The following is a 26,739-nucleotide window of genomic DNA, read 5'->3' as shown; positions in this document are numbered from 1 at the left end:
CCATGACTATTTTGCCTTTATGTATGTATGTGAACCATGTGTATACCTAGTGTACACAAAGGTCAGAAGAGGCCATTGACTCCCCCCAAGAACTGGAGTTACAGATAGTTGTGAGCTGCCATGTGGGTGATGAGAACCCAGCCCAGTTCATCCATCTCTCTTGCCCCGTAAATAAAGATTTTGTTTTATTTGTTTTTCAAGACAGGGTCTCTCTGTTTAGCTCTGGCTGTCCTGGAAATCAATCTGTAGACCAGGCTGGCTTTGGACTCAGAGATTAACGGTGTGTGCCACCACCTCCTGTCTCATAAATAATTTTTTAAAACTTGAAGCAATCCTCCTGTCTCCAGTTCCTAAGTGACAGGATTATAGGCATAAGTCACTATACCTGGCTATAGCTCTACCCTGTCTTTAATAGCCTTATTAAGATAGGAACTCACATGCTGCACTATTGCCCCCAATTAAATGTTACAATTCACTATGAGTGGTGGCATTCACCTATAACCACAGTGTTCAGAAAGCTAAGTAGGAGGATCAAGAGTTTGAAGCCAGGCTGGACTACTCAGTGACAGTCTCTGTTTGGGGGAGGAAACAAAGCCAAAAGTGTAGGATTTAATTGGCTCTAATACATTGGTTTCTGTTTTCTTTTGTAAAATTGCATTTATTTGTGTATGTACATGTATGTTATGGGTATATTCATGCTATGTTGTGCCTGTGGTGGTCAGTGCTGGTTCTGTTTCCACCTTAGGGCTCCTGGGGATTGAACCCAGGTTATCAGACTTTCTAGCAAGAGCCTTTACTTACTGGCTGGCCAGCAAACACCAGGAGTTCCCATTTCTACCTTCTCAGTGCTGGGATTGCAGGCACATGACACTGTTCCTCATGTCTGCACAGCAAGCACTTTATCAACTGTCATCTCCTCAGCCTGATCGTAACCATTCTAATAGTCATTCTGGTGGTATTAATGATACCACAAGGCCAGGTGTGGTATCACATGCTTTAGCCTCAGCACTTGGAAGGTAGAGGCAGAAGCAGATGGATTTTTGTGAATTTGAGTGGGTTCCATCTAGGATAGCCAGGACTTTTATACAGAGAAATCCTGTCACAAAAAAAAAAAAAAAAAAAAAAAAAAAAAAACAAAAACAAAAAAGACACCACAATGTGTAGCATCAGTTTCTAAAGGCTTTCACCACCCTGGTCAGACCCTTTCTCCCCAACACCTGAGGTCGGCTTTCAGTCTGTGGGCTTGCCTGTTCTGGATACTCTGCTGACTGATGTCACACATGTGGTCTTTTGTAACTAGCTTCATCCACATCCACTGACTGTAATGTCTTCAGGGTCATCAACCTTAAGATGAATGTCAGGACTCGATCTTTGTAATGTCCCAGACTATTCCTATGTATATATGCTGTGGGCCTTGGATAATGCTCATTTTTTGTCATCCCTCCACTGTTTTTAAAGGTTTGAGGACAAGGAGAGGTTACATCACTCTCTTTCCAACGTTAGAACTACGCCCCCGCCCCCCAACAGAAACTATTCTCTGGCCCTGGTCCTGTCCAAAAACCTGCTTCTGTTAATGTTCTCTCCACAACAGCACGTGTCGATCATTTTAGGTAAGCCCGTTCCAAAGCATTCCAGTGAACCAAAGTTAATTTTGTGTTCTACTGCAAATAACATGTTCTCCTGATGCAGGCACTGACTGTATCTGGGTCCTTGCTACGTGAAACCCCGATCTCCACCCCTACGTGATGCGGGGGACATTCTGACTCTAGAGTTTCAATCTTTGCTTTCTTTGTCTACACAACCCCCACACACCACCACAACCCAAGGGAGGCACGGAAAACTGAGCGCGGTGCAACTTTGTACTTTGAGCGCTCAAGACGACCAGCAGAGGGCACTCGCTCTTTCCAAAGCTTGCCCGTGGGGAGAAATGAGCATGCGCCGGAATTTGCGTTTTCCGGCAGAGTGGCGGAACAGTCCTATCATTTGGTGCCATTTTGCGACATCTCCGTGCGACGCTCAGCGGCAGTGAGGCTGTCATGGCGTCGCCCTTCAGTGGGGTTCTACAGCTGACCGACTTGGATGACTTCATCGGGCCGTCTCAGGTGGGCCGGCCAAGGGCAAGTCGCGCAGGAAGAGGGGCCGGGCCTGGCTGTGTGCAGCGGGAAACCTCTGCCAACGGTGTTTTTTCCTGAGCACAGGACCCGACCCAGGGCCCAGGGCCTCAATCAGTCTGGTTCCATTCTTACCAACACAGACAACTGAGGCCAGGGAGGGCTGGGCAGCTAGCTACTGACCCCAGGATGTCCAGGAGGGATTTCCAGAAGCTATGGGAGTATTTAGGGGTGACATGAAGGCTTAATGTTACAAAAACTGGGGGTTCCTATTAGTGTCACCCAACTGGTGATGCAGAGACATGATTGGGGCTGCACAGCCTCCACACATTTGTGAGACATCCCATCCCGCCCCTCAGAGCCAGTTTGTTCATCTCAATGGAGGGGCCATGTTGAAGGGACGGGTGAGATGTCCACTTGGGCCACAATGATAGCTAATGTTCTTGACCTTACCTTGAGGAAGATACAAGGGACTCCAGACAGCCACACCTAAAAACAACAGCGGGTGCCCTTGCCTGGATTTTCCTTTGTCCCCAGAGCTAGTAGTTCTGTAGCCAGATCCCATGATCCATAGAAGAGAGGTTGAGCTGCCAGTCAGGCAGGATGAACTGGGGCATCTTGCCTGGGACTGAACATCTGGAAGGCCATCTCCTAGAAGCCACCAAGGTTCTGGAGGCAATAACAGGAGATGTTAAGGGGCAGGGGAGAGACATGACATTCCATCTGTGGCAGTGGGTTTAGAGGTGACCTCCAGAGTTCCCAAGGAAAGCATTCTAGTCTGGCCATGGCTTCTTGACACGTGGCCTCTGGTGCTGTGCTGTTGTCTGCACTTAGGAAGGACGGGCTTGTCGGGGTTTCAGCAGACATTAACTTGCATGTTGTTAGCACCAGTCTTCATGCTGATCTGGACACAGAGAGTGAGTGGCCTTGGTGACATCCTCATCTTGTACGGAAAAGAGTGGCAACCAGAGCTCAGCATGGTAGAACAGGCCCTGGTGGTGTGCTTCACCCCGTTGCCAGCAGCCAGCTATCCCTGAGGCCCAGCATTCTCCAGTTACCTTCCCCTAATAGAGCCTGTTTTGGGGTCTCTTCCTGGTGTAGAATTGTATCAAGCCTATGAAGGTGGATAAGAAGCCAGGAAGTGGCATAGCCAAGATCCACATCGAAGACGATGGGAGTTATCTCCAAGTGAACCCAGTAAGAAGCCAGAGGTCTCCCCTCATCCCCACTAGGGGCTGGTGGTTGGTGGCAAGTGGGGATGGGTGCTGGGGTGCAGATCTAAAACACGCATCCTCTGCCTCATCCAGTCACAGATGCGTCCCCCCCCCCCCCGAAACTCCCTGCATCTCACCAGTCCCTTCTCACTGTCACGGTCACTGACTGGGGAGTTGGGAAGGTGAGTGGGGGTGCCCAGGTTGAGCAGCCAGCCTGTCCTGTTCTGCATGGGGCCCTTTTCCAGAGATGGGGGATCCTTCCCACCACCTTTGCCCCTACTTCTAATAGCATAAGATTTCCTGGTTTTGAACCCTCAAACCCCTCCATCTTCTTTAAGTGAAAATGAATCCTAAGATGCTCTTTGTATTCTAAGGCGTGACTTCAAAATCCCATGTATCAAGAGAGATGGCTCAGTTGTTAAGAGCACTGGCTGCTCTTCCAGATATCCTGAGTTCAATTCTCAGCAACCACATGGTGGCTCACAACCTTCTGTAATGAGATCTGGTGCCCTCTTCTGGCCTGCAGGCACACATGCAGACAGAACACTGTAAACATAATAAAGATCCCATGCACCACTGTACTGAAAAGTGATGCCCAGCCGTGGAACACTGAGTAGGGGCGGGACCTTGCTTAGGTTCAGGGAATGGGTGTGCAGATCCCGTGAACAGTGAAGAGCAGCAGGATCAAGCAATGACAGAGAAGGCCAGCTGTCTTCCTCCAGTACACCAGGAGGTTCTGGTTCTCAGCGAGGGATCCCATGGATGGAGGGACAGAGGAGGGTGCCCATCACCATAGTGGCTTCATCGTCATGGTGCTGCTGCAGCCCAGGCCTGTGGGCCTTGGGTCTCTTGGTGTGGAGTAAAGCAGTTCAAAGGACTTCTAACCCTCTAGCCTTAATCGTTCAGTCAGTTTTGACCCCTGTAGCTCACCTGGCCCTAGTTCAGACCGTTCCTGCATCTGTAGGAGGGTTAAGGGATTCAGGGGTTCAGTCTCCTGTCATGAAGAAAGAAAAGTAAATAAAAATGAAGAGTGGGTAGCAAATAAACCCCCAGTTGGCTCTCATGCTGGCTGTTGCTGGTGTGCGTGGAAGTCAAAAGGCTACTTGGACCCAGGTGGTCCTTTATTCCCAGCACTCAGGAGGCAGAGGCAAGTGGATCTCTGTGATTTGGAGGCCAGTCTGATGTATAGAGTGGGTTCCGGGACAACCAGAGACAGAAAAACCCTGTCTCTAAAAACCAAACAACAAACAAACAAAGCTACATGGAATGGATGCCCTGCCCATCTCCCACAAGACCCTCTGCCCCAGACTCTGCTCCCCTGCAGGATGGAAGAACCCAGAAGCTGGAGAAGGCCAAGGTCTCCCTGAATGACTGCCTGGCATGCAGTGGCTGTGTCACTTCAGCAGAGACTGTTCTCATCACCCAGCAGAGTCATGAGGAGCTGAAGAAGGTTCTAGATGCTAATAAGGTAAGCAGTGGGGATCCCCGGTAGCCTACAGCATACTTCCTCAGGGGAAACTAACCTGGTCCGCCCATCTGACTTCCAGTGACTCCTGCATCTTTAGGCTTCTTCCCTGTGTTCTCTGACACTAAGTGTTAGGTCTGGGGCTTTGGGTTGGGTGCTTAGTGTCAACATGGCCGACTGCCATGTGACTGATGGCATCTGAAGACAGAGGCTGACCTCCAGCCTTCTATACAAAGCCTGCACAGCCAGAGACTTTTGCATTTCAGGTAGCAGCACCCGGTCAGCAGCAGCTGGTGGTCATTTCCATCTCGCCCCAGTCCAGAGCATCACTGGCTGCCAGGTTTCAGCTGGATTCCTCAGACACTGCCAGGAAATTAACTTCCTTCTTCAAAAAAATAGGTAGGTGCAGAACCTTGGGTGAGGGAGGGTGGCTGGTATCAGGACTCTTCCCACCCCCAAAGCACATGTCACTCACAGTGAACTGAACATAGGGGCACTCTTCCTATTTTGACTTGAGCTTGAAGTTTTGATCAGATGGTTGAGATCAGGACCTTAAGAGAGAAGCCACCTGAGTTCTGACTTGTACCTTCATTGACTATTCACCATTCCCTCAGTGTTTATAGTTGAGTCTTTTGGGTTCTGTTGTTAGTGTTTGGTTGTTGGAAACTAGGTCTCAGATGACACTAATCTGGACCTGGTCCCCTACCAAGTGCTGGGATTACATGCACATGCCATCTTTGGTTCGGGGGCTTTGGTTTAGGTTTTTGGTGTTTAGTTTTTGAGACAGGGTCTCACTTTGTAGCCCTGGCTTGCCCTGACTTCACTATGTAGTTCAGGCTGACCTCAAACATACAATCCTCCTGCCTCAGCTTCCATAGTACTTGGATTACATATATGTGCTACTGTACCCAGCTCCAGTTACTATTTGGTTTTGTTGTTGTTGTTTTGTTTTTGTTTTTTGTTGTTGTTGGGGTTTTTTTAAAGATTCATTTATTAGGTACACAGTGTTCTGTCTGCATGTGCCCCTGCAGGCCAGAAGAGGGCACCAGCCCTCATTACAGATGGTTGTGAGCCACCATGTGGGTGCTGGGAATTGAACTCAGGACCTCTGGAGGATCAGCTAGTGTTCTTAACCACTGAACCATCTCTCCAGCCCCACTATTTTTGCATGTTATTTGCATATTTATTTTGGGTGCGTGAATGTGTGTGGGACACAGGACCATTTTCAGCACTTGGTTCTCTCCTTCTACTGCCTGGGCAGCAGGCATTGAGCTCAGGTCGTCAGACTTGACAGCAAGGACCTCTCCTTGCTGAACCATCTCACTGGCTCTAGTTACGTTTTTCAGGCATATTGTCATATCTGTTGTGTTCTGCCTTGGGTTAGCTTTGGCTGACCTCTGTGCCAGGAGTTGGGGTATGGGTGTTTTGAAAGCTCCCTGCTAAGTTGGGGTCCCAGTACCAGAGTGAGCAACAGCCCATCATGGGGAAGTGGAGGGACTGGGCATGGACACTCGTTCCACCTCCACAGAATTCTGCTCCTGTCTGTTAGATGACCTGGCAACTTACTGTCCAGCATGACCAGGAGTCTCGCAGGAGACACCTACTAATAGGCAGGCTCTTGTGTGACACATGTGTATCATGAGGCCTGTCCCTTGCTATGATGGTAGGAGCCATCCTCAGTCCCCAGGGTCCTAAGAAAAGCCAGCATGAGGGCAGGTAGTTCTAAGACGAGAAGAACACTCAGTCCCACATCGCCTCAGGACAGTTCCCAGTCCTAGGGAGGACTGAAGAGCCAGGAGCACAGTCTTCCACTGCAGTCCTGCAGGAGCACTCCTGGCTGAGGGCAGGCAGACTGAAGTCTACAACAGTTTGCTGTAGCTGAGAAGCCACATCTGCAGAGTCCATGCAGGGGTACAGCAGTGTGGCCCCAAGATGCAACCATCAGGAGGAGGCCATTGAATAAGGCAGAGATCTCTATCTGCGCCACAGGTTGGACTGGAGGAGGTCAAAGCATCCAGGGGCCAAACCCTACTGGCACGAAAGACTTAAACACATTTAGGATGGTGCCAAGGAGAGTACATTCTTTAGGAATTCACTATAGGGGGTTAATGGTGGGGCCACTGGACAGCTCTCGGGCATCTACAGAGCAGGTGCTGTACCTGGTAAAACAGAGATTCCTAGAGTCCCCATAGAAACAGCATGCTGTGGTACCACTAGGGCAGAGCCTTGCTCTTGGCCCATGGTCCATAGTGCTGCTCTACTCAGGGCAGAGATGTTCAGATGCTGGTTTTTGCCATGGTAAGGGTAAGGCACATGCTCACCTTCCTTCACCTTCTAGGGGTACACTTTGTCTTCGATACTGCCTTCGCAAGGAACTTCAGCCTTTTGGAAAGCCAGAAAGAGTTTGTGCAGCGATTCCGAGGGCAAGGCAACTCCGGAGAGGCTTTGCCCATGCTGGCTTCTGCCTGCCCAGGTATGTCCGTGGCTGAATAGCTGTTTAATTGAAGTTAGGATTTGATGGTATCCTGACGTCTTGACAAGAAACATGGGAATGACGGGGGTGGGGGCGTATCTTGAAAGAAGGATAGAAATGTACCTAGGAGGTGCATAAGGTCTAAGACATCACCTGTAGTCACCAGTTCCCATTGGAGATCACCTAGATGCCAGCCTTCCTTGTGACAGTGATGACAAGAGGAGTGTTTTAATGCCACAGTAATCTCTTGTATGACTCGGCCCACCTCCAGAATGTCATGTCACTGCCAAGAGGAGAACAGCTGTTTGTGAACTGCCCCCAGGCCTGCCCTATGCACACCCCAGATCTCTTCGTTCTCTTTGGCTCAGGCTGGATCTGCTATGCTGAGAAGACACATGGCAGTTTCATCCTCCCCTACATCAGCACAGTCCGGTCCCCACAGCAGGTTATGGGCTCCCTGGTCAAAGACTTCTTTGCCCAGCAACAGGTAAGAGGACTGAGCATCCCCAGACAACATAATGAGGAGTGGTTAGCTGTGACACAGGAGTAAGAGATGGCCCACTGGCTGGCCACTGATCCCTTGCCTGTGACCATGTCACCTTCTGGAGGTGTCTGGGTGACTGGAACCTAATGGCAGCTGCCAGTGAAGTAAGCTTGGCACCAGTATCATTCTTGCCCAGCTAGCCTGTTACTACCTGGGCTGTTGTCAGGTACCAGGGGGCCCAGTTCTGATATAAAGGCACTTCTCACATCTGGAGGTGGTTACACTCCACATTTAGTTAGCAGGAGACCAAGAGCTAGAAGCACAGTCCACGGGCTGCTGGGTGAACAATTCAGATCTCACCTGAGGTCATTCCCAGTGACCCACTGGACCCAACCTGATGGAGGATGAGGAAGGGAGCTGCCTTCCATTGTACCTGAAACCACAAGCACTGGCATCAATCATTTGCATTCCCTCTACATGTGCATGGCCACACTTCCCTTGAGTGTGCTTTTCCCACTGTGACCTGTTCTTTCTTTCAAAGGCAGTGAGAGCTCACCTCCTCTGCTGCCACTGGCTGTTAGGGACAGAAACAGGAGAGGTAATGTGTGACCGTGGTCCTATGATGGCCAGGGGGTGTGAGTAGCTGCTCGAGTCATGCCTGGCAGTCACTCTACCTCACATTTTAGTGAGGCCACTTCTGAGCTTGCTTAGATAGAACTGGAGCTTTCTATACTCTCTCTGTAGCATCTGACTCCAGACAAGATCTACCATGTGACAGTGATGCCCTGCTACGACAAAAAGCTGGAAGCGTCCAGACCTGATTTCTTCAACCACAAGTACCAGACCCGTGACGTGGACTGTGTCCTTACAACAGGTGCAGGCACCATGCATAACTCTACCCTCTACTGTCTGCAGGGCTCTCCTAGAGCGAAGCACTAGAGCCCAGCAGGCAGCCGGGCCTTCCCACAGTGCCTCCCGGGGTCCTGTGACCGATGGAGCCCCAGTGTTGTATTCTTGCTGATTTAAAAATGAGTCTTGAAGGCAGACAAGGTCTCAAGTCTAGTCCCTGTGGCTTATATTTTCATCCCACTTCTGAGTAGAGTAGCCTGTGCTACTTAAGAATCACGGAAATAAACTGTCTGGAAGGCTAAACAGCCTGCCCCTGGACTGGCAGAGTGGTCCTGCCTTTACAATGCTCCAGGCAGGAATGCCTTCCAGTGGGTCTGCAGAGGCTGGCTGGACTCAACCATCCCACCATGAATGGGAGTGAGTGTTCCTCTGGGGACACAGCTCAGCATTCTGAAACCAAGTAGAGCATGTGCTGTGTCCTCTGTAGGAGAAGTCTTTAGGCTGCTGGAGGAAGAAGGAATCTCACTCTTGGAGCTGGAGCCTATGCCCCTGGATCGATTGTGAGTTGGTGGTGTGGACTGAGAACCTTTATTTGGGATCAGATGCTGCCTGTGGGGTGGGGCAGTGTCTTGTCCCCTCCTTTCTACCCAGGCTGCCTTCTGGCTGACTTCAGACCTCCCCACAGCCTGGCTGGGGCCCAAGAGTGGCTGAGTTACAGTGTCAAAGCAGAGCCTGCTCTAGAAGCCATCTGAGCTTCCCAGGGCCATCATAAGAACAGTTCTTAAGGTCTGACTACAAGAGACCTCGGCTGCACTGACCCACCCCTCTCCCAGAACCAGTAGTGTGTCTGCTGAGGAGCCCACCAGCCATCGGGGTGGAGGCTCAGGAGGCTACCTGGAGCATGTGTTCCGGCACGCAGCCCAAGAGCTCTTTGGAATCCATGTGGCTGAAGTTACCTACCAACCCATGAGGTTAGTGGAGCAGGCACTGACGGGAACTTGGGTGGAAAGACCCCTGGAGCCCTTGGGTCTCCTCTTACGAGCATGAAGCATGAGCAAACAGGTCAGAGTACTCTCCTCAGTCTTAGCAGGGCAATATATACAAGGACTAGCAGGGTTAGGGTTAGGGTAACCTAGGCCTGTGGATGCAAGCAGTGCCCCCCCATCACCCCCTCCCCTGCCTGCAATCAGAAAAGGACAGAGCGGATGATAGTGTGCTGAACCCCAGAATGCTTCTGCACCTGGGCAGGGGCAGGTTTGCATGGCAATGTGGAGTTTCACAAGCCTACTCCTACACTTTCAGGAACAAGGACTTCCAGGAGGTGACATTGGAGAGGGAAGGCCAGGTGCTGTTGCGCTTTGCTGTGGCCTATGGTTTCCGCAACATCCAGAACCTTGTGCAGAAGCTGAAGCGAGGCCGCTGTCCCTACCATTATGTGGAAGTCATGGCCTGCCCTTCAGGTAGTTCCTCCTAGCATAGTACAGCAGCCTGCCAACAGTGGAAAGTGTTAGGGGTTAGACGGGAGGGGGGGCGGGGACAACACGACACATGTCCCCTCTCCACACATACCCCATACCGGGGTTCAGAGGGCTAAACCCTGACTTCCCACCACCATGCCCTGTGCTCTGCTACAGGCTGCTTGAATGGAGGGGGCCAGCTCAAGGCTCCAGATGTGCAAGGCAGGGAGCTCCTCCAGCAAGTGGAAAGACTATACAGCATGGTAAGGAGTGAGGCACCCGAAGATGCACCTGGGGTCCAGGAGCTGTACCAGCATTGGCTGCAAGGTGAGGGCTCTGAGCAGGCCAGCCGACTACTACATACACAATACCACGCCGTGGAGAAGACCAACTCAGGCCTCAGCATCAGGTGGTAGGAGGCCTTGAGAGTCCGTGAGAGCCCCGGGGGCCAGCACCACAACTCCTAGGAAGACCATGTGTGTATCAGCAACAGAGCCCACACAGAGAACACACCAAAGACCTTCAAAATCCAAGGATAGCTACAAGGGTGTATTGGATTCTGTGCTAAAGTGGGCACTAGCTGCACATGGGTCTTTGGCAGTGCCTCTGGTTGGTAATGTTGCCTGTGGCCTGTGCACCTCCAGATTCCACACTGAGCTCTGCAGGGTGGAAGTGCAGGCAGGATCTAGGTAGCCAAGGAGGCTAAAGGTCCAGTGAGGTTCTAGAATCTTTTTTTGTATTGTTTTGTTTTGTTTTTTTGAGACAGGGTTTCTCTGTATTGCTTTGGAGCCTGTTCTGGAACTAGCTCTATAGACCAGGCTGGACTCCAACTCAGAGATCCCCCTGCCTCTGCCTCCCGAGTGCTGGGATTAAAGGTATGTGCCACTAAGGCCTGGCACAAGGTTCCAGAATCTCTTCTACTGGTCTAGGGCCATGGGCATCTTCCCTGCCCAGCCCTCTGGGTGTAGTAGCCTGAGTATGAGCAGTTTCATTTCTGTGGCTAACCCCTGAAGCTACAATGTATAGGGCAGTTATCAAAACTGAACCTAGTGAGGCACCTGATCCTCTAAAAACTGGCTGCTTGCTAGGGCCTTGCTGTCTGGGCAGTCTGTCAGCACCGAGCCTGTGTGGCTGTGAGAAGTCCATAGCTGAATGTCACCAAGCTTGTCTCTCACCCAGCCTCATCACTAATAAACAGGTCTGCACCTCTGGAAGCAGCTGCTGTGTGTCTGGCACGTTTTATTCGACCTTCTCAGTCCCCAGGACATGTATGTCTCAGAACCCACAAGAGCTTCTTCGGAGATTCTGCTTGTGAGGCACCACGAGCAGCAGAGACAAGGAGAGCACCATTTGCTGGTTCTTCCAAGCAGGGTGGCAGGGCCTCAGAAGAATGTTCTGGAGGCCAGGGTTCCAGTAAGCCTGAAGTTCAGGCTGGAACTGAACTGAAGTCAGTTCCAGTCAGGAGAAGGGTTGTAGAAATAAGCAGGCTCCTCACGTGGCTCATTTTTTCTGGGGTGTACTCAGAAGCCCCCACTGCAAGGCCAGGAGTGCCCCGACCTGGGGCTGCGATGGCTCCAAAGCAAGCTGGAAGCGCGCTCGCTCCCTGCAGAGTACCTCCAGGGCCTGGGCAGGTGCCACCTGGCCTGTGAACTCACGAACCGCATCCTCTCTACAGGGAAGAGTATGCTGGGGAATTGTGGGGCTGGCCAGCTGCCCATGGGGGTGGGGCCCATCGGGGCAGTGGATGGAAGGAGGAGGGCCCTTAACAAATGCCCTTCTCTGGTGCCAGGGACATTCAGCTCAATAAATAGTCCCTAGATACCCTCCTAACTACCCAAATGACTGCCAAAGAGGCCCCAAGGATGCCAGGCTAATCCTGAGACTGCTCCATGGGGAGACTCCAGCTGGCAGTGCACACAGCCTCTTGAGGCTGCCCCACCCACTGGTATGGCTCAGGCCCCACCACAGGAAGGCCCAGGACACAGCCATACTTACGTCACCCTCAAGAAAGGGTTGTACAAGAACTCCTCGCCCAGTGTAGAAGGCACAGTAGGTACATCATCATCATCCCTCTTCTGCAAAAAACACAGGCCCCTGATCACAACTGGGCTCCACAGACAGCCACAAGGAGGTTAAGGTAGGTGACAGAAAGTCTGCAGCAGGGCAAAACCTGGCCTAGCCAGCTGTAGCCAGCAGAAGCTTCACTCTGGCTCCCCAGTGACTGACTCCCTTGCTGCACTTCCTCCAAACTTAAGGAAGGCTGCTTTTGCCCCCACCCCTGCTGCGGAGCCAGAAATGGATGTACCTGGGCCCAGGACAGCTTAGCTTGCACATGGTTGTTGCAGGGATCCACTTTCTGCGCAAACTCAAGATTGCTCAGTGTATGCTCATGACCACAGAACACCTTCTGCAAGAAGAGGGAACTCAGTGAACACACATTGCCCCAGGCCAAGGAAGGGGCAGGCCCTCATCCCTAACCTAGCATCCAACCCACCCTGGTCCACACCACTTTTACCAAAGGAGGACAGGTACAGAAGCACAGGTTGTACCAGCAAGAAGTCCAGTACCAACCATGTGGACCCCACAGAAGGTTCTCTCACCGTCTGAGGTGGCAGGGTACCCAGGATCTTGGCCAAGCTCTGGTACATTTGCTGGGCAGTGTCCTCCAGATGCCAGCCACAGCCTGCCACTGTCAGAGCATCCCCTAGAGAGGAAAGAGGGTCAGAAAGGGGGTAGGGAGGGCACAGTAGAATTGCATAAGTGGATGAGTCCAGATTGCAAGGTACCAGAGAAGAGGGCTGGTGGGTCCAGGCATTCATCCTCCCACAGGAAGTAGCTCATGTGGCCAGTGGTGTGGCCCGGCGTCAAGAGGCATCGCACGTGGATGGCCCCAAACTGCGATGTGAGGCATTGGATCTGTGAGGGCTGGTGGGCAGGCCCAGGCCAGGACCCTCCCCACTCCTCTGGGTACATGCTCACCCGAAGCTCCTCCCCATGTGCCAGTCTGCGAGTTATTGCGGAGATGCGCTCATCAGCTCCCATGACTGCCAGTCCCGGCCGCAGGTGCACCAGCTCTGCATTTCCACGTGTGTGGTCCCTGTGGAAGTGCAGGAGCCTGGTCAAGCCAGGGTGCTAGTGGAGGAGTCTGCCTTAGGCCTTGGTGCACACCCTCCTTACCAGTGGTGATGGGTGGTCAGCACCGTGGTCAGAGACACCCCCTCCCGGCCTGCAATCTCCAGCAACTGAAAGGAAAGAGTTGTAGTGCTGTGGGCCACCCATCCCATACTGGAGCACTAGGTTCAGAGCTTAGTTCTCCAGGTAGGCTCAGAACTCAGGGCAACAAGGGTTAGGTGAGACATCAGACAGATAATTACAAGTACTAAGGCACCATGAACACCAAAGGTAGCTATAACTTCAGGGGAACCCAAAGATAATACATCAAATGCAGTAAAAATATAGAAGTTCGGGTCTGCTCCAGCCAGAGAGGTAGGGAGTCCCTTGATGACATCTTTTGTCCGTCCTCACCCTCTTGGGCACAGACACGTCCACAGCCACTGCCTCCCGTGTATGCTCTTCAATGATCAGGTACATGTAGTTGTCTTCAAGTACCGGGATGACTTTGACCTTCATAGTTGCAGACCTCAGCCAGTACGCACCTTCTCTAAAAGAGGTACCCCAGTCTAGTGAATCTCTTCTCCTGAGCTGCACGAGGCAGGTCAGCCACACACACACACTGGGGGTACAAAGTTAGTCTGCTGCCCGGGAGCTTCTCAGTGGACCGCTTCAGTTCCAAAATCCAAGCAAGACTCAGGGACCAGACCCTGCCCACTTTAGACCCCGCCCCTTGTCCCTGCTTCACCTTCCCTCAAAAGCTACACAGCATTGCGGCTTTCTTCTAGCCCCGCCCCATGATTCCAGTGGGCCCCGCCTTCCTCCACAGGCCCCTCCTCTCTCAGCTAGAGTCCCCAAGGCCTGGATTAACCTCGTTCCTTGCTGTCCTCCTCATTCACACATGAGCCGCCAGTGTAGTGTCCCTGACAGAGTGTAGACGCTGCCCACAACGCTCCCCCACTCCCCAGGCGCGATCCTGAGTGTTGCTGAAACGGGACACGAAACCGCAGGAATTGCGCCTGCGCAAAAGGGAATACACGCACGCACGGATAGGGCGCAGTGTGGCGGAGTGAGCATGCTCCAACTCAGGATCAGGCACTGGCACCTCCTCAAGTTAACCTTCCTGGTGCTCAGACTGAGCTTGCCATCGAGGTTCACTGCCCACTACACCTGATGATGCCCTCTTATCTCAGATAGAGGGCGGTGGGGTTTGTCCCGCTTGTTCACCTGCTGCTGTGAGTTTGGCTGACACAGGAAGATATAAAAGAGTTTAGAGTTACAAATCCCTACGGGTGGGGGTGGGGCGCAGCATAGGACATCCCATATAAAGAAAAATAGTGCCCACAACTACAAGTACAGGTTTGGCGTTGTCATGGACTCCTGGATCCAGCTAGTCTGAAATAAACGGGGTGCCTGTCTGTATTTCCCAGATGGGGCCCATGAAGGAATGGAATGTGGAAGGAGTGAAGCACTCTCCTCTCTTTGTAAGCACTGAACAGCATTGCCCTTCCTTGTAGGCAGGATAGGTAGTTTCTAAGATCAACAGATGCCTTGGCAACACTGGCAACACTCACAGCAACAGTCAGGAAGCAAGCCTCCATCAGACAAGTCCTGGGCTAGAGTTCCTCTCCCCTATGGAGTATGTGGCAGCCCCAGGCCCCAGGCCAGGGGCCCCACTTCAAGTCACAGAGAACGTGAGTCTTTCTAGGACATTGATGTTGTCTTGGGGTCCTTCCTTTCCTTCATAGATCAGAAGGGATGAAGTCCCTGGATCCTGTGTCTGTTCCTGCCCAGAGAAGGAGCCGACCTTGTTCAAGAGGACTGGAGTGTCTCTATAAGAGTGGGGTCCAGAGGCCAGGCTGGAGATCCACCTAAATGTGGGGTGGTGGTGGTGCCTTCCTAGGTTGTTCCAGGGGCTGAGGACTGGCTGCCAAGAGTTTCTGGACACCCAGCCTGGGCTACCAGCTTGGAGACAGAGTATAAAACAGATCCAGTACTGAATGAGAAGCAGCAGTTGCAGGTGGATGAGGGGCTGTGGGTTGCAGTAGGAGCGGAGAGCTAATGAAGCCATTGGCAGCATCTCTCACCCTGGTTACCCACAGATTTCCAAGGAGCTAGTTGATCTTCAGATTGCAACCCATCGCCTTCGTGAACAGCATGAAGCTGAGGTCTTTGAGTTGAAGAGGGAAGTGAGTAGCCAAGCAAGTTACGTGTGTCAGCCTGCCTGAGTGCATTCAGGAGCAGAGTGCATACCCAGAACAAGTGCCATTAAGGGGTTCATGTGCCTTGGAGTAAGCATGTACTTTGTGTCTGAAGGCTTTTTCCTGGCCCCTATATATGTGCTACTTGCTTCAGGCGGTCCAGCAGACAGCCATGCTCACCCTTGATGTCCACAGGTTCTTCGACTGGAAAGTCGGGTGCTAGACCTAGAGCTGCATGGAAATGGTGACTGCCGGGGACATAGAGTCCAACCTGCAGCCAATCCAGGGCACCACCAGGTGCCACCACAAGAGGTTAGTGGAGAAGCCCAAGCCTGAATGTCACCTGCCATAGACGCCAGGTTACCATGAGCACTTAGAGAGCCAGGCTGGGCACCTCCACAGGGGCAGTGAAATGGGTGTCGCCTACTCCCTCCCCTCCCCTCCCCTTGCTTCCCTTCTGACCATGAAGGTGCAGCTCAAGCAAGACAGACTCTAAGGCTGTGAGTATGAGCATTGTGAGTGCACAGCCACCTAGCACAGGGCTGCGGGAATTCCAGAGTGTCTCTCACTTAGCCAGCTTTTGCTCACCCTGCAGCCACTGGGAGGCCAGCAGAAGCTTCAGGAAGATCTGAAATGGGTCCTGGAGCATCACAGAGTCAGGCAGCAGGCACTGGAGACTCAAGTGTGAGTTTCACCTCACCTAGAACCAGCAGAGCCCAGTGCCCAGAAAGATCCTTCTTCAGGGGATGAGGGAGTACCTAACCCTGGCCTAGTTAAACCTGTACTGTGTTCACAGGGCAGTCCTAGGCCGGCAGTTGCAGGGAGCCCAAGAGGAAGCCAGGGTAGCTGGTCAGCGACTGGCTGCCCAAGCCATGGTGAGGGCTTAGCCACCCTGGGAGCCTCAAGATCTAGCAAAGGGGGTAGGGCTACAAACAGAACAAGAGCTCCTCCTCGTGCACTCCCAGGTGCTGTCTACCTGTCAGGGACAGCTCCAGAATGCAGAAGCTGAAAATGCTCAGCTGCAGTTGCAGCTGAAGAAGTTGAATGAGGAGTATGCTGTCCGGCTGCAGCGTTATGCCAAAGAGACAGTGGTGAGCACTATGTTAGGTTCTGTGGTGGTCAGACGTGGCCTCTGAGTCTTGAGGGGTGCAAGTCTGGCCTGGGCATGCTAGACAGTTATGGGGAAACTTTGTGGCTCCAGGTCTGCTGCACAACCTGCTGGGGTAGGAGGTGAGGTTGGGCTCAATCGGTGCTACCCTGCCCAACTCAAGCCTAGCTCCTCCAGCTTGGCTGCCTAACCTAGTCCAAAGCCAGCCCCAACCCTAGCTCTATCCTATCCCACCTCCTCCAGGAGACTGCTAATAGCACAGATCAAGCAGCCCTTCAAGCATTCCTGGAGGCTGCTTTGCAGGACATTCGGACCACACACCGAAGCAGAGAGCAACAATTGGCCCAAGCTGCCCGGACCTACCGCAAGCGCCTGGCCGATCTGAGCCGGAGGCAGGAGTTGCTGCTAACCACATGCAGGTGGGCTCCACCCTGACCTAGGCACCTGGGTTGGGGTGGCACATGACCTGCACTGTGGCTTAGCATGCTGCAGGAACAGTCCTAGGCACAAATAGAAACCAACAGGGCACATGGTACTATTCCCAGGGCTACTTTTGCAACAGCCATCAACCTGGAACCATTACCCATGCAGTGGGCCACCGAACTCAGCCACCGAAGGGAGGATGAGGTAATTCTGGGGTCCAAGTGCCTCATCCCTGCTGCCTGAAACTGCCTTGAAACCCAGAGCCCTAGCACTCACCCTAAGCCTCATCCCAAGTTCCGAGCCGTTGAGCGGTTGGCCTCATTCAATCAAGGGAACCCACTATGTCCTTTTACAGTATGGCCAACATAGGACACTGCTACTGTACCCAGAAAAGGCACCTGGTGACACTTCCAAGGAGGGCCAGTCACAGCCTCTGTAAGTGCCCTCTTGTTTATGTAGGGGAAGGCTAGGAGTCAGGCAGAAAGCTGCACAGCTTTCTTTTATTCTGGCATCCCTTGCTATTGGCTGGAGTTCTCCTATCCCTGCTCTATTTCAGTTTGTATGGGGGACACTGGTAACCATAGGAAAAAATGGATGGCTGCTTTGTTAAGCATCTGATAGGTGAAACTTGGATTTGGTGGGAGCTGACAGTCTGGTGGTGTGGCCAGCCCCAGCTTTGGGCCTCTACACCTGCTGTATAGCAGGCAGGCTCTTGAGGCAGCACCTCCAAGGGATTGGGGAAGAAGACACCTAGTAGACCAGGGGTCACTGAGCGGGCCAGAGGGCCCCAGGCAGTGCTACGCTGTCCTAAAATCACACAGCAGATATTATGTCTGCCTTAGACATTGTCCCTCCTGCCCTCCTCCCCTCACAGGGCCCTGGATACTGCATCCTGGGCCCAAATCCAGCAGAAGCTACAGGACTTCTCCCAGGACACCCAGGTAGTGGACAAGGAATGGGGGGGGCCTCCCTACATACTGCCCTGGCTCATGGCCCATACCCCCACCAGGCAGAACTAGAACGAGAGCGAGCACAGCTGATGGTCCGGGCCACCATGGCAGAGCAGCAGCTCTCTGAGCTACAAGAGTATGTGGATCAGCACTTGGGCAGGTAGGCCCAAGGAATCTAATCCCAGGGCTCTAATCTAGGTAGAAGGGAAAGAACCCATGGCCAGACAGGTATTTTTCTGATCATCCCAATCAGATACAAGCAGGAAATCCAGAGACTGAGGAAGTTGGTGAATACAGGAGATCCACAGGGAATAGAAACTACGGCTTCTACTAGGCCCCGGCGCCCAAGGACCCGGAGTCATTAGCTAGCTTATCTCCCAGAGACAGCACACACCAAACCTCTTCATAGCCAACATGGAACCCACTGCACACCCCATCCCATGGAGCAATTCCTGGAATAAACAAGAATCAGAATTGAACCCACAGAGTCTTTATTATATCACTCAGCCAGTCAAACAAGAGTCCTGGGAATGGAGGTAGAGGTGGACTCTGGGATGGCCTTGATGGGCACCCCACAAGAAGACACAGCTGGACCAGTACCATGGATATCATAGGCCCAGACTCTGTCCAGGCCCTCACCCAGCACAGCTACAGGCTGCCAGGTGGGAAGGGGGAAACGTCCAGACACCACACGGGCCCCTGCAGGTAGCTCTTCTTGCAGCTTGCCCTCCAGCAGTGGGAGCTGTAGGAAAGAACACAAGGGAGGAGGGCACAGCAGCAGGTAAGAAAAAGCTGCCCCATCCAGCTAGGCCCAGAACCTATTCCTGGCCTCAGAACAGCCAAGAGTGTGGCCCTGACCTCCCAGCAGGACAGCAGACTCAAGACCTACCACACTGGGGGCCAGGAACACAGACACATTGTGACAGTCTCTGAGGCTCACCTGTGGGAAACAAAGATAAAGGCTGGAAGCCACAGGGTCACTGAGTTCTAGCTTCCAGCCCACCCAGGTATCAGTGAGGTAGCACTCACAGCATGAAACCTGGGAGATAAAGTTATCAGGAGCTGGAGGTGGGATTCAGTCAGTAGAGTGCTTGCCTAGCATACACAAAGTCCTGGGTTTGATCTTCAGTTCTGCATAAACTAGGTCTGATGGCACATGCCTGTAATCCTAGCACTCATGAGGTAGAGGCAGTAGTTCAACGTTATTAGGCTACACAGTGACTAGAGACCAAGTCTCGCCCCCCCCAAAAAAAAAGTTAAAGAAAGAGAAAGAAAATGAAGTTTGATGGGTTACCTTCCAGAGATCCTTTCGATGGTAGCAGACACTCCCGGAACAACCAGCCCTCCAGGCATGCAGCCGTGCAAGTCCCACAAGCCACGGGTTCAGCTCATAACCCACAGCTGGACGGAGACCACATTGGTGGGCCGCCAGCACCTATGAAAGCCAAGAGTGTGGGACCTGGATGTAGGGTAGGGGTCACCGTGGGAGGGACAACGAATAGACACACAGGCCTTACGATCCTGCCATCACCAGAGCCTAGATCCACCATTTTTCCAGGGCGGCCTCGCAGCAACGACAGCACGTGCTCAACCTGCTGGGCACTCGCGCCAACGTAGGGCACCTGAATAAAGAATTTGGTGGGCTCAGGCTAGAGTCCCACAGACCAAAGCACCAGTTGGAGGCTGTTGTGTGCCTACTAGCTTTCCTTCCTTAGATATCTGCCACACCCAGTGGCAGCCCCACCCACCCTCCACACACACCACTGCCCGCACCCCTTCAGTAATTCAATCCTAGCTTCATTTATATTCCCTTGGTCATGACAGTAGACCTAGCCCCTGCAACGTATTTGTTTCACCTCTCCGTACATCTGGTCCCCTGATTAGATCCTGCACCTGTAATTGGTCCCGCCCATCTTTACGAGCCTACCTGCTGTAACCTTGATCCCACCCACTGATCTGCGTCTAGAACCAATTTTGGTCCTGCTCCTTCTAAGGCCCCACGTCGCACCTGCAGCCTCAGAGGCACGCGGCGGAAGCCGGGTTGCAGAAGCAGTGCCCACACGGTGTAGGCAGCCAACCCCGAGCCTGCCGCCGCTTGCAATATCTCCAGTAAGCCTGGCCGCCTCTCGCGCAGAGCAGTCAACGCCTCGGCCGGGTCGTCATGATCCATGGTTGAGAGACTCGCAGTTCAGAGCCGTCCTTTTCAAGATCCCCAGCCGGGAACTGGAGGCGACTGCCCTTCCGGGTACCGCCAGCCTGAGCCGTACTCTCTCTGCCCAGCGCCTACCCCAGCCGTGGCAGCGACAGTCTAGGAGAGGTGGCGATGAGATGCCGGAAGTGGAACGGGCCCGTGGGGCCAGTCCGTCACTCATTTTTCTCCTCCCAGTCGGCCTCGGCCCCTCCCGTGGGTTCCGTATTGGATCCCAATGACACAGGCTTTAGGCCAGCCTTACAGGGTTTGCCCCTTGTAGGTCTTTGGTCTAAGATCTGCAGAGGCCAGTTTCTGGGTCCATCCTGCAGACAACTATATGGAATCTCAGCTCTAGGTCTCCCTAAGGCCACACTGCTCCTGTCCCGCAGACCCGGGTTAAAACAGGGGCCACTATAACTGGAAGTCATCCTCATGTGGATACTGCTGACCAAGACTTCCTGAAGCCTACCAAACACCCAGACGCAACCCACGGAGGACGTCCTTCTAGTCCCTCCGACAGCGACGACAATTAGAAGGGAAATAGAGCGTGTTCTGGGGTCGAAGGAGAAGGGCGGGCAGATACAGACAGATGTTGGCTCTCTAGTGAGTGGGGAGGGAGGGGGCCGGATGTGAGTGGCTGGGTGCTGGCAGCTGGCCCAGCTTGGGGTGAAAGACAGCTAGGGAGCCCGGAAGGTCTCCTTCCTTCAAAAATAAAGGGTTGAGTGACTCCTACTAAGGCCCAGCATGAAAACAGATAAAGCCTTGAGTCAATCTGCTGGATCCTGACCATGCACATTAAAGCTAAATGGCAGTGAACGTCAGGTCCTCCTTGTCTGCACAGTCCTGGCCTGATCTTCCTCAGCTATCTCTAGCAGAGATGGTAATGACTCCCAAATAAAGCATGCCCAAGACCACAACCCTGTCTCCCAGGTGCAGAATGTGTCCCTCCAAAACAGTCTGAAGGAGGGGTGTCCTGAGGCAGCAGGAATATGTGTATTCTGTGGAGAGAGGCTCTGCTGCACCTAGCTCAGAATCTGGTCACCAGGAGAACTGTAACAGGGCCCTCCCACGCAGAATTCTAGACAGGGTTGCTTGGGCACAGCTATTCTTATCTGCTGCTCCTGACAGTATTTGAAGGCCTAGAGCACCCAGAAAGCCCTGGCAACTTTTCCTGACACTGGCACCCACACAAAGCACTACTTGGAGGTCTCCACACAGGTTTTCTCAGGCTAGTTCCTGCAGTTTCAGCCCGCCTGCTCAGACCCTTTGCTGCTTTGCTTCCACTTTGGGGCCTTCATCGCTTTCCCTAGAGCAAACATGAGGCCATTGGCCCGGTCTTCCCCTATTAACACTTCATGGAATTCTGGGAAATGAGAATAAGTAGCATGGAGCCAGCTCAGAAGCAGATAGATGGTGGAAGAAAATGGTGTTGCCTGCTCTTCAGGAGTGACCTCTGACCCTCATCTCTCCTCCCACTCCATCAACAGACAGTCTGAGTGAAAGAAGCATGCTCTTTGCCCAACCCCAGAATATGCTCAGGTGTTATTTAAACTATCTGCCTATAAACATTCTGAGGTAGCCATCCAGGGCCTATGTAGGGTGTGGTACCTTCATTGGCAAAGTCTGCAGCCAAGAACCATATGTCTGGTCCCTGCCCAGCCATGTCCCGCTCCCGCCTGCTTCTTACCAAGGAATGAATAGTCCACTGGGATGATCGTGGATGAAAGAAAGCCTTAAAGGGAGGGCATGCAAGGATAGAAAGCCATTTCTGGAACTCCACTCCCACTCCACCCAGCACTGGAGCTGAAGCCGTTTCTCAGAAGCCATGAGGGAGAAGTGGCAGGAATGTGCTAGGTTGGGGCCTGAGAAACTAGTGCACACCTCACTTATGGGCTTTCAGGCCACTGGCTTTGTCTGTCCAGGGTCTCACTAGCCCTTTATGAAATAAAGAGGCCCAGGAGGAAGGCAGGGATGGCAACAATAGGGCCAGTGGCGGGAAACAGTCCTTAGAGACCTCATTGTGCACTTCTCCCGCCGGAAACGAACAAGCAGGATCCTGCAGTGGAGACCCCACACCCTGCAGGCGCTTTGCCATGTCTGGATGCTCAGCACGTCGCAGGGGCCTCCGGACAGAGGGGCCCATTCTTCCCCAAGGGCGGGACCAGGCCAAGGATGACTGTATGGAAGGGAATGGCACACTGCCAGGCTACAGCACACCCCCAATAGACCTAGTTCAGAGTTGGAAGTGGTGTCCATCCGCTTGCCCCCCAGGCCACCTAAAGGACCTCAATCAGCCCAAGTCTTGAGAGTTTCAGCGCTCCTGGAGTTAGAGGAAGATAGGGGCTCACCAGTCAGCTGGGTCAGCGGGGCAGGCGGGCAGGCTAAGAAGGGTTAGGAGTGCAGCAGGAAAAGAGTGAGGCAGGGCAGAGCTGGGTGTGATCCAGGAAATTTAGTATCCTATCACCTCACTGTGGGTACCAGCGTGCAGTCTGAGCCACACCCTTCCCACCCACCCTCCTACCACCCCTCCCCAGTATCCCACTCCCAGGAGAAGGTCCGGCGGGGGCTTGCTCCCAGGGCTCTCAGTCCAGTGCCACCTCACATGGGTTGAGGTGGGCTGTTAGGGCAGCTGTATAGACACGGCTGAACTCTTGGAAGCGGGGAGCACAGCCCAGCCAGGCTTCACCAAATCGGCTCCATCCCATGAAAAGGAAGGAGCCCGGGCCAGGGCGCACACCACAGCGCAATGGGGTACGAATGGAGGCCTGGCCCTGGCCCTCTGAGCCCTCTTCATGGAACAGTGGCAGTGTCTGGCGGATGACACGGGTGGCCACCACAGTGATGACTGATTCTTGCAGCTCCATGTTGTGGGCGACCCCATGGATGGTCCCATGGATCACTGCAAAGAGACATGATGACCAGTAGTGGGCATGTGGGAATGCAGGGCAGACCCTAAACTCTCCCACGACAGAATACTCACCAAAGTCACTGGTACATGCAGCCAGAAGGAGCTCAGCATCACTACAGGGCCTGCAGGCACCTAGCATGCAAGGCAGATCATCAGCCAAGCCTGTGCTCTCTCAGCACAAGCCCACGGCCCCTCCCAGCAGGAAAGGGTCCCAGAGGTGTGGTTAAACCCTTCTCCCAGCAATCATACAATTTGAAGACACTAGCAGCCATGGTGCATCTCTTGGCACATACCTACTGATGGATACCTCACTGCCTCATACACATTCTTGCACACCAGCTCATAAACTCACACCAACGCTGAAGAACATTCTGAGACCTCTCAGAGCTGCCTCACAGGCCCAGCTAGGGTGGTAGGACATTCTGGTGGACTCTGGTTCTGGGGTCCCCAGCTAGGGCAGAACAGTCAGAGAGCCAGCCCCTGCAGGGTCAGGCTGCAAGTTCCAGAAGAGCAAAGCACTGGGCCTGGTGCCCTGCAGGGAGGCAGGGCAGGCGTCTCCATGGTGACGAAGAGGCACACTGGACTTTTGTTGGCTGGGCTGGGGGAGGGGAGGGAGGTCACCACCGGGCCAGGGAGCCCTGGACAGCTTTGGCCATAGGCTTTGATTCTGCCCCAACCCACCCCTTCCCCCAACCCTTCAAAACCAGAGGCACAAGGCTGGCCTCTCCTGCTTTTGCGCCCTCCTGATCTTTCCCTAAAACCCTGAAGAGGGAAAGGAAGGAGCACTCCCAACCCACTCTCTATGACCTGGAAGCCACTCTCCTCCAACAGAGTGGTCTCTGGCAAGCTATGGATGGACCCTCTGTGCAATGGGGTGTTTAGGCCTGGTTAGAGAGCCACTTCCTGACACCAACCTCCTCCTCAGCCAGTCTAGTCACTCACCATCTACACCAAGACCTTGGGCCTGGGGAGGTATTTCTGCACGCTGGTCCTCGTGCAGCTCAAAACGGAAGGTAGCAACTCTGCGGCTGATGTCGCGATGTGGTGTGGCCTGCAGGAAAAGGGCCCGGCGCTCGCGGGGACCCCATCGTATGCAGCGGCCCCCAGCCAAGTCTGGGCCCTCGGCCAGTAGCAACTCCAGGTTGCCGCCCATCCGTTCAGCGAAGACCTGGGCACCAGCGAAGGGCCGCGCGGGGCGCAGACAGACGATACTGGGCTGCGTGCCCGGATCGGGGCTGCCCAGGGTCAGGCGAAGCGCCCCGGCTGGATATAGCCACTCGATAGCGCCCTCAGTACAATCCAGGGTCAGCTGCCCCACGCTGCCGGGCTCCTGGGTCAAGCCGCTGGGGACAGGACGGTGGGTCTCAGACGGGTGGCCCTTGTTCCCCTAGCCGGTTCACCCCCCTTTCCCGGAGCTACCAACACCTGCGTCCACTCTGTGGAACAGGACACTGAGGTCTGTGCTTCCTCAGTTTCCAGTGGGAGGGAGGACCCCCAACACAAAATTAAAAAAAAAAAAAAAAAAAAAAAAAAAGCCCTCCCCATAGTCCCTCCTAGGGACCGTACCTGCCCCTCCAGCTGCAGCGGTCCTTGGAGTAGCCGGCACGAGCAGAAGTGGCCAAGAGGCCACAGCACAGCGCGCAGAGAAGCGCGGCTACCGACATGGCTCGGGGACGCGCCGGGGCCTCGGGCTGCTGCCCCGGGAGGTCCGGGCCGCAGCGGTAGCAGCCCGCGGCGCGGCCGCCCGGCCCGGCGCGTCCCCCACAACCGGCGGCCCCCCGGCACAGCTCTCTCTGAGCTCCGATACTATGGGGGCGGGGCCTTTGCTCTCGGACCAATCGCCACAAGCCCCAGAACTTTCCACCAATTGCAGCGCCCTTTTGGGGGCGGGGCGGGTTGAAGGCGGGAGCGCGGTCCAGGGAGTATGTAGCGTTCTTGTCTCCCCATCTGGCGATCTCCAGTACCCTGGAACCTTTGGTGGATGGGTGGGGGATCTCTGTCCACTTTCGGAATCTGGAAGGCTGCTCACTTTACTTGGCCTTCAATCAATGGACCTCAGTAGGCAGTAGGACTGTCGCTTCCTGAGAGAGGGAGTGGAGTCTGCAGCCAACATCTGAACTCTGGTACCCTGTTGCTGGTACTCTACAGAAGAGGGATTAGAACCCCTGTGTCCCTGCGTCCCATAAGGGAGGATACAGAGGGTCCTGATAAGCCTAGGGTCATGATGCTAAACCAAGCCTTGGATTTGGGGAAGAAGTGCACTGGCTAGCTATGCAAGGAGCAGCATGGGCAGAGTGGATCTCTTTCTGCACTATGCTTTTTCAAACCCACCTGCACACTTTGTGAGTGTTAAATGAATATGAAAAACGAGACACTATGGATACCTGCCTGCGGATCCACAGACTGGAAACAAAGCCACAAAGTACTTGCCGATGCCACAGTGCAAGTCCTACAAGATCAACTAAAACAGAATTTCAAAGATAGCCCAGGGGGTATGGGGAATGTGGCTAGGTTATTCAGTGCCTACCACTCAGGCATGAAGCTCTGGGTTTGATCTTCTAAATAATGTTGAACTGATTGTAATGGGTTATGCCTATAATCCCAGCACTTAGGAGGTAGAGAAAGGAGAGCAGATGTTCAAGGTCATCCTTGGCTACAGAGTGAGTTCAAGGCCAGTCTGGACTACATGAGACCCTCTTAAAAGAAAAAAACAAGCAGGGTGGTGATGGCACAGTCCTTTAATCCCAGCACTTGGGAGGCAGAGGCAGGTGAATCTCTATGAGTTCCAGGCCAGTCTGGTCTACAAAGCAAGTTCCAGGACAGGCTCCAAAGCTACACAGAGAAATCCTGTCTCGAAAAACCAAGCCCCCTCACAATGGAAACAAACAAGCATGCTAGAGTCAATTTGAAACCCTGAAAAAGAGCTTTTTTGACCTGAAGGAAGGGTAAAGGAGACTGAAGTCAGAGGGAGGCTTTAGGAAGTCCCTGAGCATCTCCAACCCCACGACTCTACTTCTGTATCCATTGTCCTCCTGGTTCCTTTTGAAACCCTTCATTTGGCCTGGACCTGGACTCAGGAACAAATGAGATCCAGTGATGTCACTGGCAAGAGCAGTTAGTCCTGCTGCCAGCTTACAGAAGAAGAACTTGGAAACACTGATGACCCTGTCCTGGAATCCAAGGCCCTCTCAGACCAATAGGAGGTTCAACTGGCTTCTTTCCCTAAACAAAGAGTTCAAAACAAGGTATTGTAATAGTCAAAATTTGTTAAAATGACCACAGCCTTCTTGATAAAGTGTGGTGTGTCTCACTGTAAGAAAAATTAAATATGAATCTTTTCTATCTAATACTATAAAAGTATGGTTACGGTAAGGAAATCAAATACTTTTTAAAAAGATTTACTTATTATGTATACAGTGTTCTGCCTGTACTATGCCTGCAGGCCAGAAGAGGGCATGAGATCTTATTACAGATGGTTATGAAATACCATGTGGTTGCTAGAAATGGAATTCAGGACATCTGGAAGAGCAGACAATGCTTGTAACCTCTGAGCCCTTTCTCCAGCCCCTGAATTCAACTTTTTTTTTTAAATCCCTACCTTGCAAGACTTTTATGTAAATGGCTTACTCTGTGTAACAGCCCCAACTGTTCTGGAACTCTTTCGTAGACCAGGCTGACCTTGAACTGCAGAGATCCGCCTACTTCTGCCTCCTGAGTACTGGAATTAAAAGCATACGTCACCATGCCTAGCTATTTATTACTTATTTATTACAGATAGGGTTTCTGTAAGAGCC

The 26,739-nt window shown here is 53.1% G+C and overlaps 5 protein-coding genes across 8 annotated transcripts; 2 read left to right on the top strand and 3 right to left on the bottom strand.

Moving 5' to 3' along the window:
* Window positions 1-1,943: 1,943 nt before the first annotated feature.
* Window positions 1,944-11,267, top strand: Ciao3 (cytosolic iron-sulfur assembly component 3). Its single transcript, XM_051181091.1, has 11 exons — window positions 1,944-2,102; window positions 3,213-3,308; window positions 4,650-4,793; window positions 5,057-5,189; window positions 7,129-7,263; window positions 7,632-7,750; window positions 8,492-8,621; window positions 9,084-9,156; window positions 9,430-9,567; window positions 9,899-10,056; window positions 10,231-11,267. Exons 1-11 carry the CDS (start codon window positions 2,037-2,039, stop codon window positions 10,467-10,469), a joined length of 1,431 nt encoding a protein of 476 aa, XP_051037048.1. The 5' UTR covers window positions 1,944-2,036; the 3' UTR covers window positions 10,470-11,267.
* A 25-nt stretch (window positions 11,268-11,292) lies between these two features.
* Window positions 11,293-14,010, bottom strand: Haghl (hydroxyacylglutathione hydrolase like). 2 transcript variants are annotated; one of them, XM_051181093.1, is made up of 8 exons: window positions 13,579-14,010; window positions 13,231-13,295; window positions 13,033-13,150; window positions 12,840-12,948; window positions 12,654-12,757; window positions 12,359-12,460; window positions 12,049-12,128; window positions 11,293-11,722 (listed from the first exon to the last, which is right to left on the bottom strand). In XM_051181093.1, exons 1-8 carry the CDS (start codon window positions 13,681-13,683, stop codon window positions 11,554-11,556), a joined length of 852 nt encoding a protein of 283 aa, XP_051037050.1. In that variant the 5' UTR covers window positions 13,684-14,010; the 3' UTR covers window positions 11,293-11,553. The 2 variants fall into 2 exon arrangements, with proteins under 2 accessions (XP_051037050.1, XP_051037049.1); XM_051181092.1 differs by having other exon boundaries at window positions 12,840-13,150.
* A 696-nt stretch (window positions 14,011-14,706) lies between these two features.
* Ccdc78 (coiled-coil domain containing 78) lies at window positions 14,707-18,325 on the top strand. Of its 2 annotated transcripts, XM_051181086.1 has the most exons (13): window positions 14,707-14,858; window positions 15,068-15,184; window positions 15,267-15,353; window positions 15,561-15,677; window positions 15,961-16,049; window positions 16,162-16,240; window positions 16,331-16,456; window positions 16,717-16,892; window positions 17,019-17,100; window positions 17,252-17,331; window positions 17,771-17,837; window positions 17,906-18,006; window positions 18,100-18,325. In XM_051181086.1, exons 1-13 carry the CDS (start codon window positions 14,799-14,801, stop codon window positions 18,209-18,211), a joined length of 1,293 nt encoding a protein of 430 aa, XP_051037043.1. In that variant the 5' UTR covers window positions 14,707-14,798; the 3' UTR covers window positions 18,212-18,325. The 2 variants fall into 2 exon arrangements, with proteins under 2 accessions (XP_051037043.1, XP_051037044.1); XM_051181087.1 differs by lacking the exons at window positions 15,961-16,049; window positions 16,162-16,240.
* Window positions 18,321-20,175, bottom strand: Antkmt (adenine nucleotide translocase lysine methyltransferase). 2 transcript variants are annotated; one of them, XM_051181088.1, is made up of 5 exons: window positions 19,855-20,174; window positions 19,364-19,468; window positions 19,141-19,281; window positions 18,736-18,786; window positions 18,321-18,588 (listed from the first exon to the last, which is right to left on the bottom strand). In XM_051181088.1, the coding sequence occupies exons 1-5, from the start codon at window positions 20,014-20,016 to the stop codon at window positions 18,358-18,360; spliced, it is 690 nt and encodes a 229-aa protein (XP_051037045.1). In that variant the 5' UTR covers window positions 20,017-20,174; the 3' UTR covers window positions 18,321-18,357. The 2 variants fall into 2 exon arrangements, with proteins under 2 accessions (XP_051037045.1, XP_051037047.1); XM_051181090.1 differs by lacking the exon at window positions 18,736-18,786 and having other exon boundaries at window positions 19,855-20,175.
* A 2,381-nt stretch (window positions 20,176-22,556) lies between these two features.
* Window positions 22,557-24,712, bottom strand: Metrn (meteorin, glial cell differentiation regulator). The gene is made up of 4 exons (XM_051181085.1): window positions 24,512-24,712; window positions 23,888-24,288; window positions 23,018-23,077; window positions 22,557-22,936 (listed from the first exon to the last, which is right to left on the bottom strand). Exons 1-4 carry the CDS (start codon window positions 24,607-24,609, stop codon window positions 22,620-22,622), a joined length of 876 nt encoding a protein of 291 aa, XP_051037042.1. The 5' UTR covers window positions 24,610-24,712; the 3' UTR covers window positions 22,557-22,619.
* Window positions 24,713-26,739: the final 2,027 nt, after the last annotated feature.

Source organism: Phodopus roborovskii, unplaced genomic scaffold (assembly GCF_943737965.1).
Source record: "Phodopus roborovskii unplaced genomic scaffold, PHOROB, whole genome shotgun sequence".
In the NCBI taxonomy this organism is placed as follows: domain Eukaryota; kingdom Metazoa; phylum Chordata; class Mammalia; order Rodentia; family Cricetidae; genus Phodopus; species Phodopus roborovskii.
This window is presented reverse-complemented; position numbering and strand designations above follow the sequence as displayed.